General features: G+C 41.1%; 1 protein-coding gene across 24 annotated transcripts in view; it reads left to right on the forward strand.

Moving 5' to 3' along the window:
- RBFOX2 (RNA binding fox-1 homolog 2) overlaps positions 1-15,094 on the forward strand; it is a 289,602-nt gene that overhangs the window by 161,569 nt on the left and 112,939 nt on the right. Inside the window, exon 1 of one of the 24 annotated variants that reach the window (XM_086712409.1) lies at positions 12,860-14,279. The exons of the other annotated variants lie outside the window; for them this stretch is intronic. Within the exon in view, the coding sequence (XP_086568535.1) occupies positions 14,235-14,279 (45 nt within the window). The 5' untranslated portion in view covers positions 12,860-14,234. Of the gene's footprint in view, positions 1-12,859; positions 14,280-15,094 lie in introns of those variants that run through there. 24 annotated transcript variants of the gene reach the window in all.

Here is a 15,094-nt window from a genome sequence, read left to right on the forward strand (position 1 = left end):
AAACCCTGGGAAAGGAGTTCACCACCGTGTCCTGAGGTCCTAATCCAGTTGGCTTTCTTCTTTCCACCTGTAAGAGTCTTTATATTTGTTGAATGTATCAAATGTCCAGGGTCTTCAACTGGGGGAAATAGGGGAGAGTGTACGTATTCCTTGTTTCTGGAAGCAGAAATCGGTAGTTTTATGTTCGTTGATAGTTTCTCTGTCAAAGAGAGATGCGTGTGTAAATTAACGTATAAACATAAATGTGCCAAGAGGCATGGATGCCGTTACTTACCCCTACAGCAGACTTTTGAGAAGTTTTCCTTCAAATACACCGCCACTCTTAAGATGTCATTGTCAGTGTGCAGCACGTCTGGTTCCGGCTGTGTCTCTGTCTTCTAACTCACCCTCCGTGTGTGTCCATCTTGGACACACTGGCCGCACTTTGCTGGGTAATGATTGCACGTGTTGTCGCTCACCGCGTCAGCAATTGAAGTCCGTTTTCCTGATTTGCCATTATTCATGTCATGGTTACTTTTGTTTTAAGCTACAGAACTACACAGTTCCATGGTCTTTTTTCCAGAGCTCTTGGGCCAAATATTGTGTCATAATTTGGAACCTTCTGCATGTTGGAAAGGAAAGCCAGAGCATATACCGGGGTATACGCGGCCTGTAGTTGGCCGTGGGCAACACCCTGTAATCGCAGCCATTCATGTATCTGCAGCTAAATGATTCTGCATACTCATACTGGTGATATTAACGGTGTCGTCACACTTTGTCATCACATTTTATCCAGTGAACCTATCTCCCACCAGCATAAAAAAGGGGGGGTGGGGGAGGGAAGAAAGAAATGTAGTTTTCCAAGCCTTTTGGACTCGGAATTACACATAAAGGATTTTAGACCCGTGGAAATAGGGCAGTCAGCAAGCTGAGCTGGAGTAAGGGCCCTATTTTTAGCCCTCAACTCCACGCTGTTTAACTGCTGAGGTGGTGCTCCAGGCCCTGGATTTGCCAACTGTGATTGTTTCCAGTATGAAAACAAAAGCGGCTATTGGTTTAATCCTGTTATATGGTGTTGATCTTAAAAATCGCTGGATTCATATTAGGATTTGGGGTTTAATCCTGTAAGGATCAGACTTTCATCTTATTTATCCTAAATCCCTCTTTAATCTTGTTAATTATGCCAGACCACTTTCCCAAGGGTCAGGGTGTGTGTGTGTGTGTGTGTGTGTGTGTGTGTGTACGTGTACATATATATATATATATGGTATGCAGTCATATAGTTCCTTTTTCCAAAGATCTCTTTCTCTCTGAAAAAGGTCAGTTTTCTCACAAAGAGCCATAGAACCACATGTCCTTCTCCAGAGCAGCATTAGCATTGCAAGGATGACATCAGTTCTGTATTCTTACACCTTAGATTATCGTAAATCTCTGCAAGGCCTCCTGAGAGGGAGTCTAGTGCTCGTCTTGGATTTCCTGCAAAGGCGCACGGCACTCTTCTACAAGGGGAATGTTGTTAGAGTTTAGGGGCTCTTCGTCAAAAAAATACAGTTAAATTGGTTATAATTGAGATACCACTCTCCTATAGTAGAACAGAAAATCAGTTCTTAACTTTTGACCTTCACACTGAAATTGTGCTATGTACCTTAGGGAAGGAAGATACACATGTGGTCTCAGATCTCTCTGCTTCCACTTCATGGAATGTAACTGCTTTGGGCCTGGTGCTGTTTCTTTCCTTCTTTTTCTTAAAGGATGTCTGTCAACAACTGTCCTTGCCAAGCAGTAAAAATAATAGATCCTGGCTAACCATAAGTCATTATTTTTTTCTTTTTTATTTCTGTTTTTTAGGGGTGGGAAGTTTTATAATTGGATTATAAGGTTTACTGATAGATAGGAACCAATCAACCTATACCAAATGATCTCTCTTGGAGCCCTACATAATTTTTCTTCTTCCTCTAGTTCTTGGGCGGTGGTTACTATCGTTTTTAAATAATAATTGGGGTGCCTAATATAGATTCCTTAAGCTGCTAGAACATGGTGATTTTATATGGTAGGGAAAAATACCCTGGTTGACTCTATTTTAATCTTTCTATGAGTATTTCACTTCCAACAATTACGCAAGGATTGCTAAATATAAAAGGTAAAGCAAACCATGGTATTGTGAATTAAAATAGCCTTTAGAACTATTGATATCTCATATTCAGCCAACCTTTATTTTTTCCAAATGAAGTAGGTACAGTCTTTTGGTACATACATAGTTATACACAGCTATCAATGTCTACTTTGCATATTTATTTTAAAGGAAATAAATTATTTAAGGGAACTTATGTATTTATGTAAGGGAACTTTATTTAAGTTAAGGGAAGTGTATTTAAGGGAACTTCTTTGCAAAAATGCACGATGGCTTCATTATTGGCAGTGCTGACAGTGAGATTGTGGGAAGTGGAAAGAAGTTGTTACCAGGATCTAATTATATAAATGGGAAAAACTTAGGGTAAAGAACTCACTTTAGGTGATGGAGTGATTTTGTATGTGCATGCTTTGCCAGAAGTGAGGAGGGGCAACTTTGATTTCTAATCCGCTTTGGGGGAAGCTCCATATCAGGGCTGCGCAGAAACATTCAGTGAAGCAGCTCCTTTATCATAAAGAGAATTTTAATTAAAAAATGTTCTTGCATCGTGAGCAGAGTAAGCGACAGCCGGCTACACTGGGCATTTATCTCCTTCAAACCACATTACCAGTAATTGCTGCATTAAATCAAAGTCAGAAGAGATTACAGGTCTGAATCGAGCAAGAGGCTGGTGCCAACCCAAGGATTCCCACACTGCTGCGTCGCTGCTCCCAGAGCCTTGTCCCAGGCCCCAGTGGGGACGAGAGTCAGGGGATGCCTGACAGTCCATCTGTAAGGCACAAGCATGGTGAACACAATCTGAGAAGGGAGGCGGTTGCACGTTCAAGACCCCATGGCCTTGCCTTTTGGTTAGCTTTTTGTTTTGAACACAAGGGGATGATTTCCCATTGTTTTTGCAGTACTGTTAGTGAAAAAGAGAGAGCATGTTACCTGCTTTGCACTTGAGGAGATCGCTTTGGGATAAAAATCACTTGTTCTTTCTCTGCTCCTTTACGTAGTTGTATTGCCTTCCTGGTCAAGCGTGGTCCTCTCACTTGACTGAGTGATTCAACAGAAATGGCCCTGCCCAAACCACCTATCTGTAGGGGTTTCCCCACCCTCCTTCCCCACTACTGCCTTTCCTCCTAACACAATTAACTTAGCTCTTTAAGTGCTTTCTGCTTCCTGTTGAGGCCATGTACTCCTCAGTTCTAGGTCTGGCTTCATAAATCAGATAATTCTGAAGCTCCTTTAAATGCCCTTCCTGAATTATTGGAGATGATGATGATGACGATGGCAGTGACGGTGAGAGCAGCTGTAATTTGATACTCACTCACCATATCCCGGCGCCTGTGCATGTGCTGCCCCCCATGAGGTAGGCATTCTCATCATCGTTCTTTTCCCAGATCCTAGGACCTGAGGCAGAGACATGTGAAAGAACTTTCTCGAAGTCACACAGCTGGGACATGATGACCTGACTGCAGACCCCTGAACTCTTAACCGCACACCGTGTTGCTTCTGTACGCCCATCAGGCATTCTGCTAGGTGTTCAGGATGCTTCGAGGAATAAAACAGACTCTATAAGTCCCTGCCCTCCTGGGTTGGGAGAGGCGACAAGTTGAAAAGGATATGTGGTAGGGCCAAGGGGGTATGCAGCAGAGATGTAAACTAGACTGATCAGAAGTGATTTTCAGAAAAACCTGCCTTTATACTTCTGCTTAAATCTCATGCCTAATTTGCCACCATACCCGTAATCTCCCTTTTCATGACTTTCTCTGTAATGTTGGAGGGCATGATGGTGACTTTCCCTATCTCCCTCTACCAGCCCACCCCCTCCCCAAAGAAAATAACTAGCCCTCCACAAACTCCTCGCAGTGAGTGGGGCAGGAATTAATTTATTTTAATTTTTTAATAGCTCTGTTGAAGTTTAATTGCAGTACAATAAATTGCACATGTGTAAAGTTTATAATTTGGTAAGTTTCACATATGTATATACCCATGAAATCACCCCCACGACCAGATAATGAATATATTAGTCATCTCTAAAAGTTCCCTCATGCCCCTTGTAGTCCTTCCAGCTCTCTCCCTCCACCCTGCATGTTTCCAGGCAACGACTATATTCTTTCAGTCAGCATGGATTACTTTGCATTTTCTAGTATTTTGTAAAACTGGAATCACAATAAATGCTCTTTTTTTTTTTTTTTTGCCTGGTCTATTCCACTCGGCCTAAATATTTTGAGATTCATCCATGTTATTGCATATACCAATGGTTCATTCATTTTTATTGCTAAATAATAGTCTGTCGGGCTGTACCATAACTGGGCCAGCATTAATCTTCTGATGGTCATTTGGGTTACTTTCAGTTTTAGGCTTTGATCTGTAAAGCTGCTATGCATATGCCTGAACAAATCTTTATATGAATACATGCTTTCATTTCTCTTGGGTAAATACTTAGAAGTGCAATGGATGGATCATATGGTAGGTGTATGTTTAACTTTTTAAGAAATTGCTAAACTGTTTCCACACTGGCTGTACCATTTTAGACTCTCACCAGCAGTATTTGAAACTTTCTATTGTTCCGTTGCCTTGCCAGCATTTAGTATTACCAGTCTTTTAAACTTGAGTCATTCTAACAGGTATGTAGTGGTCTTGTGGTTTTCATTTCCAAATGAATAATGGCATTGAATATCTTTTCACAGGCTCTGTTACCATCTCTGTATCTTCTCTGGTCAAGTGTCCAAATCCTTTGCTCATTAAAATATATATATATTGTGATTACTTGTTTTCTTGTGGTTGAGCTTGGAGAGTTCTTATATATCTTGGATACAAGTCCTTTATCAGATACATGCTTTGCAAATATTTTCTCTCAGCTGTGGCTTGTCGTTTTATTCTTACAGTAGCTTTTGTAGAGCAGAAACTTTTAATGAAGAAGTCATTTTATTAGTTTGTCCTTCTACAAACTGTGCCTTTGGTGTCATATCCTAGAAGTCTGCCTCATCCAAGGTCATGAAGGTTGTCTCCTAGGAGTTTTACAGTATCATTTTTTACATTTTTATAGTCTGGTCCATTTTGACGACTAGATGTAATATATGGTATAAGGTTAGGATCTCGGTTCATTTTTACTGTGTGTGCATATCCAGTTGTCCTGATACCATTTGTTGAAAAGACTATTCTTTTTTCTTTTTTTTTTTTTATGTTTATTTTTGAGAGGGAGACAGAGACAGAGTGTGAGCAGGGGAGGGGCAGAGAGAGAGAGAGGGAAACACAGAATCCGAGGCAGGCTCCAGGCTCTGAGGTGACAGCACAGAGCCCAATGCAGGGCTCGAACCCACGAACCGCGAGATCATGACCTGAGCTGATGTCGGATGCTTAAACTGACAGAGCCAGCCAGGTGCCCTGAAAAGACTATTCTTTATCCGCTGCCTTGCCTTTGTACCTGTGGATCTACTTTTCCATTTCCTATTCTGTTCTATCGATGCACTTTTCTGCCCTGATACCAATACCACACTGTCTTAAGGGATGTGAGTATTATGGGAACCAGTAGACTTCAGAAAAGTGACAGCGAACTGTCACAGACCTCAGGCATAGCCTGTGATTCCAGTCCACACCTGGTAAAAAGATCGTTCTAATCTTCAAAACCTATTTTTAAACAGTGGAACAAAATGGAGAGAACTACCATGGTCACGAGCCAAAGGACTTGATATTCCCGAGATACTAATTCTCCCCAAACTGATCTTTAGATTCAGTGTAATCCCAATCCAAATCTAAGCAAGTTTTTTTTTGGTAGTAGAAATTAACAAGCTAATTCTAAAATTCATATGGAAATGCCAAGGGCCTCGAATAGCCAAAACAGTTTTGCAAAAGAAAAAGTTGGAGCACTAACACAGCTTGATTTCAAGTTACAATAATTAAGACAGTGTGATACTGGTGTCAGTTTTGAGGTATATACATACCTCTTAATGTCATCCAATGAGATTGGGTCAGTTAGGTTTCGCTGCCTAACAAACCTCCCCAAGACGTAATGCCTTAAAACAGTGTTAGTCGTTTACCTGCTCTCAGTTCCGCAGGTCAGGAATCTGGGTGGTTCTTCTTGTCGGGGTTGGCCGGGCCTGGGTGTCTGGGATGACCTCCCTGTCACATCTGGTGGTTGGCTAGCTGATTGGTCTGGGGAGCACAGCTGGAGCAGTTCACCTCTATTCCACTTTGTTTTCCATCCGTCCTTACACGGTAGTCTCAGGGTTCCAGAGCGTAGCAAGGGAGGGCAAGCCCCAGTGAACAAAACACCTGTCAGACCTCCGATTGCATCACATTTGCTGATGGCCCAATGGCGAACGCAAGTCACAAGGAAGGCTAAGACCAATTTCAAAGGGTGGAGGGAAAATCCCACCACTTCATGAAGAGGCTCTGAAATCGTCTGACGATTTTTGTAATCTATCACAGAGGTATTATGAATGAGGTAAGATAAAAGTTTCTGTGGAGGGTGAAAGGCTCTATTATGTAGCCTTATGTAGAATCATTTGTAGACATATTTCCCTAACAGCATTTGAATATCTGTAGTTATTTTCTGTTCTAAATGGTGTATCTTTGGTGCGCCTGGGTGGCTCAGTTGGTTAAGCGTCCAACTTGATTTTGGCTCGGGCCAGGATCTCACAGCTCATGAGTTCAAGCCCCATGTCAGGCTCTGCGCCGACAGCCTGGAGCCTGCTTGGGATTCTCTCTCACTCCTTCTCTGTCTGCCACTCTCCTGCTCATGATCTCTCTCCCTCTCAAAATAAATGAACAGTAAAATAAAAAAATAATTAAAAATAAATAAAGGCATATCTTTTCCCTTACCCTTTATGTACTGTCTGTCTTTCTGGATTTCCAGTGAATGTCTATTGGCCCATTTTTTTATGGATACCTTTTACTTCTTAGTAGTACTGATGTAGCGAAAGAGTAATTAAAGACGCTTCTGACAAAAACGTTCATTTCTGGCCTCACTGTTTGCATGCCTTGTCTCTCTCTCCAGATAGAATAACGCATTTCAGCCATAGCGTGGCTTATTACCCATACTTCCTTGTGTACCGTATGTCACGCAAAGGAGTCCTTTCTGTACACAACTTCTCCGGTAGGTATAATTTCAAGTGTTTCCATTGGTGTAGAAAATTCAACAATTCTCACAGCACCTTACAACCAACAGAACTTTTGCGTGAATGTTTTTGAATAGGCTCTTGACTTCGTGCCATATATTTACCTGCCTGCTTTTCTTTACGCGTGCTACGTATGGCCCTGCCCCTTCCGTGCTGTTGTATGCGTTTGGAATGCTGTTCCACTGCCTCAGAGCCCCCCCCACCCCCACCCCACCTGGAAAACTCTTTGCCACAGTTCATTTTAACTGCTCGTGAAGTATTCCTGGCTTCCGTTGCTCTGGGGAGTTCGATGGTGGCAGTGGTGGCAGCTGTGGCCTTTCTCCCAAGTCACAGTGTAACACATGTGGCACCTGTCAAGTGGTATTTTGGTGTTTATGATTTTCCACTCTCTCTCCCTTGCTGCCAGCTCTTTGAGAGTTTTTTCAATTTCTAGGGCTTCATGCGATGTTGGGGATATCTTGGTTGAACGAATGGGTGTTGACTGAATGAGCAAATGAGAGATGGTCTGTTCCTGGTTGTTAATCCATTCGCTCTGATTTGTAGTTGCAGGTAATTGGAGACCTTCCCTTTTCACATGCTGATAGGCATGTGCTGTGTGAAAGGTATTGGCTTAATTCTTTTTTTTTTTTTTTGAGTTTATTTATTTATTTTTAGGGGGGGGGCAGAGGGAGAGAGAGAGAATCCCAAGCAGGCTCCGCACCGCCAGTGAGGAGCCCCCAATGTGGGGCTTGAACTCACCAACCACGAGATTATGACCTGAGCGGAGGTAGGACGTTTAACCGACGGAGCCACCCAGGCACCCCGGTATTGGCTTAATTCTTTGAGAGAAATGCAAAGTTGAACAGACAGGTCCTGCCCTTAAAGAAGTCGCCTAAGAGATTAAACAAGTATTGCTAAAAACATACAAGGTGCTTAGTGTGCTGTAAGTCAGCTAAAGGTAAAGTACCATGAAGTTCAAACAAAAGAGAAATTCCTTCTGGCTGGAAGTAATCAGGAAGAGCTTTGTGGAGCAGATTGCATTTAAGGGAGACCTCCAAGGGGTCTGTTTTAAGGTTTGGTCATTTTGAAATGGGTAAGAAAACCATATAATCAAAGGCACAGAGCCAAAAAAACAAGCAAGGTAGTGGTCCAGTCCACCTTGATAGAGGCAATAGTAGGTGGTTGAATGTATCAGTAATTATTTTTGTACTTCACTGTCACTTGGAAGACGAAGAAGTATTCCAGGATAGAAAGTTTTGTTCAAATTTACATGCAGGTATCGTGTCTGTTGTCCATTCTGATCATGAATTTATTAATTTTGCTGCCATCCTTTTACTGCTGTTACTAAAACAGCTCTCTCACACAAAACTTCTCGATCCCTATTTGCTAAATTCAGTTATCTTTCCTAAATTCTAATTTTTTAAACCTTTCTGGATTTCTGCTTGACATCGCTATATACTCAACTCTGGTATCAATTTATGAAATACTTTCCCTAGTGTAAGAGACACAAGATAGAAGAATAGTAACAGATGTCCTCTATGTCCTGGCTTTTGTGAACAGTACATGATCCTGCTTAATCTTTTTTATCCTTTGTTGCTATTTCTGCCTTCTAGAAGTGAGTATTCCTTAAGGTTCTATTTTCAGTCCTTTGCCTTGTATCCACTGCTCGTTTATCTCTTTCTTTTCTTTTCTTTTCTTCTTTTTCTTTCTTTCTTTCTCTCTTTCTTTCTTTCTTTCTTTCTTTCTTTCTTTCTTTCTTTCTTTCCCCTTCCTTCCTTCTTTCCTTCCTTCCTTCCTTCCTTCCTTCCTTCCTTCCTTCCTTCTTTCTTCTTTCTTTTTTAAAGTACATAGTGGTTCAGTAATGTTGTGGACTAAATCAGTGTGGGAGAACATTGCTCATTTTTAATCTCAACCACATTCTGCTGTTGGCTATTCCTCCCATGCTCCTGGTGCCTCTTCATTTCTAACCCTGACCTCTCTTCTAGGGCTGCCACCTACACCTCTGAGCACTTGTTAGACATTTCCTGTTGGATGTCCTGCCATAACTTTAAACCAGTATATGTGTCTGATTTTCCTGTTTTATCAGTGTGATACTTGGCCAGTCAGCTCAACTTAGAACCTTAGTGTTAGATTTAATTACCTTTTTCTTCTACCCTGTATCCGAACAGTCTGCAATTCCCGTGGATGCTGCCCTTGTAATGTCTCCTACATCTCTACCTTCATTATTCCTACTGCTGGCATGTGGTTTTGCATTAGTAATCTGTAGATGATTGCAATTGTGTAGCCTCTCCTCGGCCTCCCTGCCTTCAGCTTGTTCCTCCTTTCCATTCTTCCTATGGCCACCAGAGCTGTTTTCACGAAACAGTTTTGTAACAACACTCTTCCCTTCTCAAACTGTCTTTAAAGATGAGGTCTGAAATACATAGCTTGATGTCCTAGGCTCTCCACAGTGAATCCAACCTACTTTTCTTAGCATTTGCCACTATTTACCCACAGTTGTCTAGACTGGTCACACTGGTCCATAAGTAGGTCTTGCGTATTTCTAACTACATATTTTACCTATATATATCTCTTTCTTTCTCTGCCTCGTCCCCTTCATCCCCATCTATCTCAAGCCCTGTCTGTTTTTGAACTGCTGTGTTATCCCTGTACACAGCAGTCATTGGAATCTTCTAATATTATTGTCACTAAAACTAATTTTATACCTTAGAGCGGAAGTCCTTGCAGTCTGTGTTAAGCATTCTACCGTGGACACTCTTGGTAGGATTGTGGCGTAGGCAGAAGGGAAGGAAAGAGAGAAGGACAAAAGAACAAGAGAGTAGAAAAGAGAAGAATCTCCAATACTGTCTGGCTGTCCGGTACTTGGTAAGTCTTGAGATGCCTCCGAGACTTAAATTTCATGAATCTCAAGGTAGCTTCTAGATATCTCACTCTTAAATATTACTGGGTCCGTTTCTCTCTGATATCATTACAGTCTATCTAACACACGTGTTATAGGTATGTCAGCTGTTGAAATCTGTGATCTGGGTGTCTTACTAATGAGATGCATGAAATATATATGAACAGCCATTTTCTGTATTTATAACTGATGAGTAAACAAAGATTTCAATACTATGAAAGCAGTCATAATATTGCAAAAAGGGTGTACTTTTTCAAATGGCATATATTTTAGAATTTTATTTTGACTATATTACAATTTAAAATTTTTTACAAGAGGTGAGTCAACAGGCAAGAAATACAGGGAGTTATAATTCATATGCTGAATTATTTTGTCATTTTTCTGAAGGGGGCTAATTATTTAAACTATTAGTTTAAATAATTATTAAACTATTAATAGGCAGAATCTAGGTAAGACATGGTTAAGTTTGTTTATCATCCGTGTCCTCCAGAGAGTTTAGTCAGGCCATCATGTAAAGTAAAGCAAATGTGATAGTATAGAGGCTGAGAAAGTATTGCCAAGTTTTAAAGTACTTATAATCAAAGGAAAATGTTTTGATTCCCTTAAACTTATAAAAAGATAAATTATAGGAGCACCAAAGGCTAATTTAAATGTATTCAAACATATCAGAAGTTTATCTTTAAAGTAATAAATGAAAACCTCCTCACCGTCCCACCTCCCCGGAGATGTAGGTTTTGTCATATGTGTGTGTATATAAATATGATATATGTTACATACAATACATGGTATATATGTGGCATCTGTTGGTATGTGTATCAACCAGTAAGTTATATATGTGTGTGTGTGTGTGTGTGTGTGCGTACACGTGTACGTAAATATGTAACATATCTAAGATATATAAAGCTTACAAATTAAATACATGATTTATTGATTGATATACAGAGATACATATGTGCATTTAAAAATATGGAATTACACTCTCTACATTATTCAGCAATGTAATTTTTTTCACTTAATATTGTAGTCACATCTTCTCACCCTATATGTATAGATCTATCCTCAAGAAGAATTTAAAGCTCTCAAAATTGACAAGGCTCGCAGTAACATATGTGGAGACCATTTTGAAGTTTAAATTATATAGGTTGTTCTTGGGGCGCCTGGGTGGCCCAGTGGGTTATGACTCTTGGTTTCAGCTCAGGTTGTAATCTCACGGTTTGTGGGTTTGGGCCCCGTGTTGGGCTCCACGCTGAATGGCAGGGCTTGCTTGGGATTCTCTCTCCCTCTCTCTGTCCCTCCCCCTCTCACGCTTTCTCTCTCAAGGCGGATAAATAAACTTACAATTTTTTTTTTATCAATTCTAGAATTTGAATTATAGTGTGTCATCTTAAACACAGTACCATCTGGGAACTTCTGGGATCTTCCGTAATTAATTCACCAAATATTGAACGGAGTTAACTCATGAAATTTATCAGCCATAGTTCATTATCGCAGCCCTCCGTGGTTTATAAGAAGTGCATCGTTTCCCAGTCTTCCATCGAGAGGAATCTTGATACCAGTCACATCAAGGATGTAATAGTGATTTATGTTAGTTTACAAGTATCTTATGTGGCCAGTACTGCTGTCCTGCTCTGTATGAAATGCAGTAGAGTGGATGTGGAATGGTATGGTGTACAAGGAGTAAGAAGGGTTGGAGAATTATTTGATTTGTGATTAGAAGCAGAAATTTAGTGGGGCTCCTGAGTGGCTCAGTCGGTTAAGCGTCCGACTTTAGCTCAGGTCGTGATCTCGCCGTCCGTGAGTTCCATCCCCGCGTCGGGCTCTGTGCTGACAGCTCGGAGCCTGGAGCCCGTTTCGGATTCTGTGTCTCCCTCTCTCTCTCTGACCCTCCCCCGTTCATGCTCTGTCTCTCTGTCTCAAAAATAAATAAACGTTAAAAAAAAAAAAGTAGAAATTTAGTATCAGATTTTATTACAGAAACATTACTTTTGTTATTTCTTAATTACCGCTTTAATAGTGGTGTAGGGGATAGTCAGAATGTATATGAAAGGCCCTTAACATGTGACAAATCCAATCAAAAATGTTATGAAAATGTTATGAGGCTCAGATAATTTCTAGTCAGAATTGACAAAGCCAGAGGCTCATAGTTGTGAGAAAGTGATACTGTGGACGTGTTCATTAAGAGCAGCTTTGAAAAAAATGTTATTCTTTGTGTGAGAAGTGACTTATGGTGTTTAATTTTGTGCTGTAGCATCCTTTTGCCTTTTGGTTTTACCTGTGTGCTTACCTATTTCCCCCAAGACTGTAAAGTCCTTGACAACAGGACTGTGTCTGTTCATTTCTCCAGTGTTTAAGCACGGTACTAGATGTTAAGTAAATTTTAAAACGTTGCACTCAATTAATGCATTATTGTATCTCGTGTGTAATACACAGACCCAGTATACCAGCGATCTGAAGATAATCTAGTACGTTCTAATGGTCCACCCAATCTCCTAGAACCGATTTTAGGTAAATGTTTCACCAAGAGAACTATCTTAGATGTGCTAAAGCCATTTTGACTCTTAAAAAACAATTTCTTCTGAACAATCCTAAAATAAAATGCAATGACCATAAAAGGAGGAAAATTGCACCGGGGGCGGGGGGCACAGCAATACATAAACTCTCACAAATGCCTCACAGTTGCATTTAATCCTTACGGTTTAATCTTACTGAAACATGTTATAATATTACTGGCTCTCCAAGATTAGGGCGATCATAGCCCTTGAAACTAATTTAGAATTATTTACCATTTGAACTTTTGAATGCTTGCGCCAAGTAGGGAATTTCTTAGGAGCACTAGTTATAAATAGTGTGTCCCTTACTAAGCATTCACTTTCTGCTCACTGTATGTCCTATTTTCTAAGAATTACTTAGCAGTTCTCTGGTTTTATTTTTGTTTATTTTTTGCATTTTTTAGCAGCCCTCTGGTTTTAGATGGGCTGTCTCAACTTTGAACCCCAACCCGCCGTGCTTTATCGCACTGACTTAACACCTGTCCATGTTTGTTCCTGCTTTTAATATCTGGCATAGAAATATGCGTGCACATGTGTGTTCCTATATAATGGTAGGGTGGGTATAGCAGCTTCCTAACAGAGGAAGAGCAACTGATTTTCTGAAAAGACCTTTCCACCCCCACCTTTTTTGCAGACAGCCGGAGTTAATCCTTACATGTTTGATTGGAACAGCTGAGAGAGTGTGTTGCATATCTGAAGGTCTCCGGTGGACTCATGTTGCCTCCGAGCTGGGGCCACCTCCCTCTTTTCTAGTGCCGATCCTGCCAGCTGTCCCGGCCTCTGTTAAAGCACAGTGAAGGAGGTGTTAAATGATACACAAACATACACTGTCATGAAAGGGATCCCTTTACTGCATGTAGCGGGGCGACTTCTTTTTTCTGCCCTTCCTTGCCACGACAGAGGGGTTTTATACTGTTAATCCTAGCACCTGTCTCTGCCGGAGACGGTTAGGAGGGGTGTGTGTGGCGTGTGTGTGTGCGTGTGTGTGTGTGTGCGCGCGCGTGCGTGCGCGCCACCCTACCCAAGGAGGAGTAGAGAAATAACACCAGTCCCATCTGCCTTTCCATGTCCTGGATTGGGAGTGTTCCCCTCTGACGCATTTGAAGCCGGGAACATATATATCATTTGGATCCTGGATACCTTGTGCTTCCTGCCGTTGTTTTTTTGTTTGTTTGTTTGTTTTTTACTTTTTGTTTTTGCCTCTTTAAGGAGCCCGTCTTCTCTGTCCTGGCTGTCATTCTCTGCCTCTTGAGTTTCTGGTGGTGGAGTTGTCAGTTTGAACCCACCAGAAATAGCAAGTCTCTACTGTAGTTTTCAGGCTGTAACTGGTAACTCAGTTGGAGGTTTTTTTGCTTTTCCCCTGAACGCTTCTTCTGTGTAGTGTTGAATGTTACTGGGGTGGACGCTTGGGCTGAACCAAGCTCCAGCTTCATCATCTGAGCCAGCAGACCTATCTGCGTAGACTGGGAGGCAGCCAGAGATTTTTGGGTGCTACCTAGTCCCTTTGGACAGGACAGCCAGATCAAACAAGGCAAAAGCATAGACGCTTTTGGTACTGTCTTTATCTGAAGATATTTTTCCCCTTTGCTATGTATGGTGTATATTGTATGGACTATCAATATCCTGTTGTCCAGGTAAGCTGAGGGCTGTAACCTTTTTTTGTTTTTTAAAGTACCGTTTGATTGATGTGAAGGTTTTATGGTGGGATGAAATGCTTATAAGCTTTCTGTCTTTTGACCTGGTACCACTCAGGGCATAGATTTCCCATGGTACTTTGCTAATTTGCTGAAACAGAAGGTTTGAGTTTTATAGTATTGAGGACTGGGCAGGGGAGGTTACTTTCAACTCTAGAAGTTCTTGAAACTTCAGAGAGATTCCTGTGCGCGTGTGCGTGCCTGCGTGCCTGCGTGCATGTGTGTGTGTGTGTGTTTAAACACAGTGAGCTTGTCATTATAAATGTAACATACTAAGTCACCGTATTAAAGTATACTTGAGGCTTCATTCTGAGTAGATGACAAGCACAGATGGCGGTTGCTGTTTTTCAGAAAGGTAATGTACGGTGGGGCACTCTCTACACACTTAATGTTTTAGACTGTTTTGTGATGGGATTAGTGGCATCTTATTTATTAACTTACTGAAGTCTAGAATCAGAAAATTTCAAGTCATTATGAAGTGTATTCCAGATACCTACCATTTGCCTTTAAATTAGTAGCAGTATAGTGAGTGAAGTTGAAGTATCCTGGATTCTGATTCAAGCTATAGCGTTAACCACCTCCATGATATGCTCAAATAGCTTCATTTGACTTGATTTCACTCTCCCTATGTATGAAATGAAGGGGTTGGACCAAGTGATCCTTCATAGGTCGCGATTCTTTGAAATATTAATGGATTGTGCTGAAAACCTAGAACAGGAGGATAAAAACGGTTAATACAGTTAATTCTGAATCAC

Source organism: Puma concolor, chromosome B4 (assembly GCF_028749965.1).
Source record: "Puma concolor isolate L17-30 chromosome B4, mPumCon1.1.hap2, whole genome shotgun sequence".
NCBI classification, from domain to species: domain Eukaryota; kingdom Metazoa; phylum Chordata; class Mammalia; order Carnivora; family Felidae; genus Puma; species Puma concolor.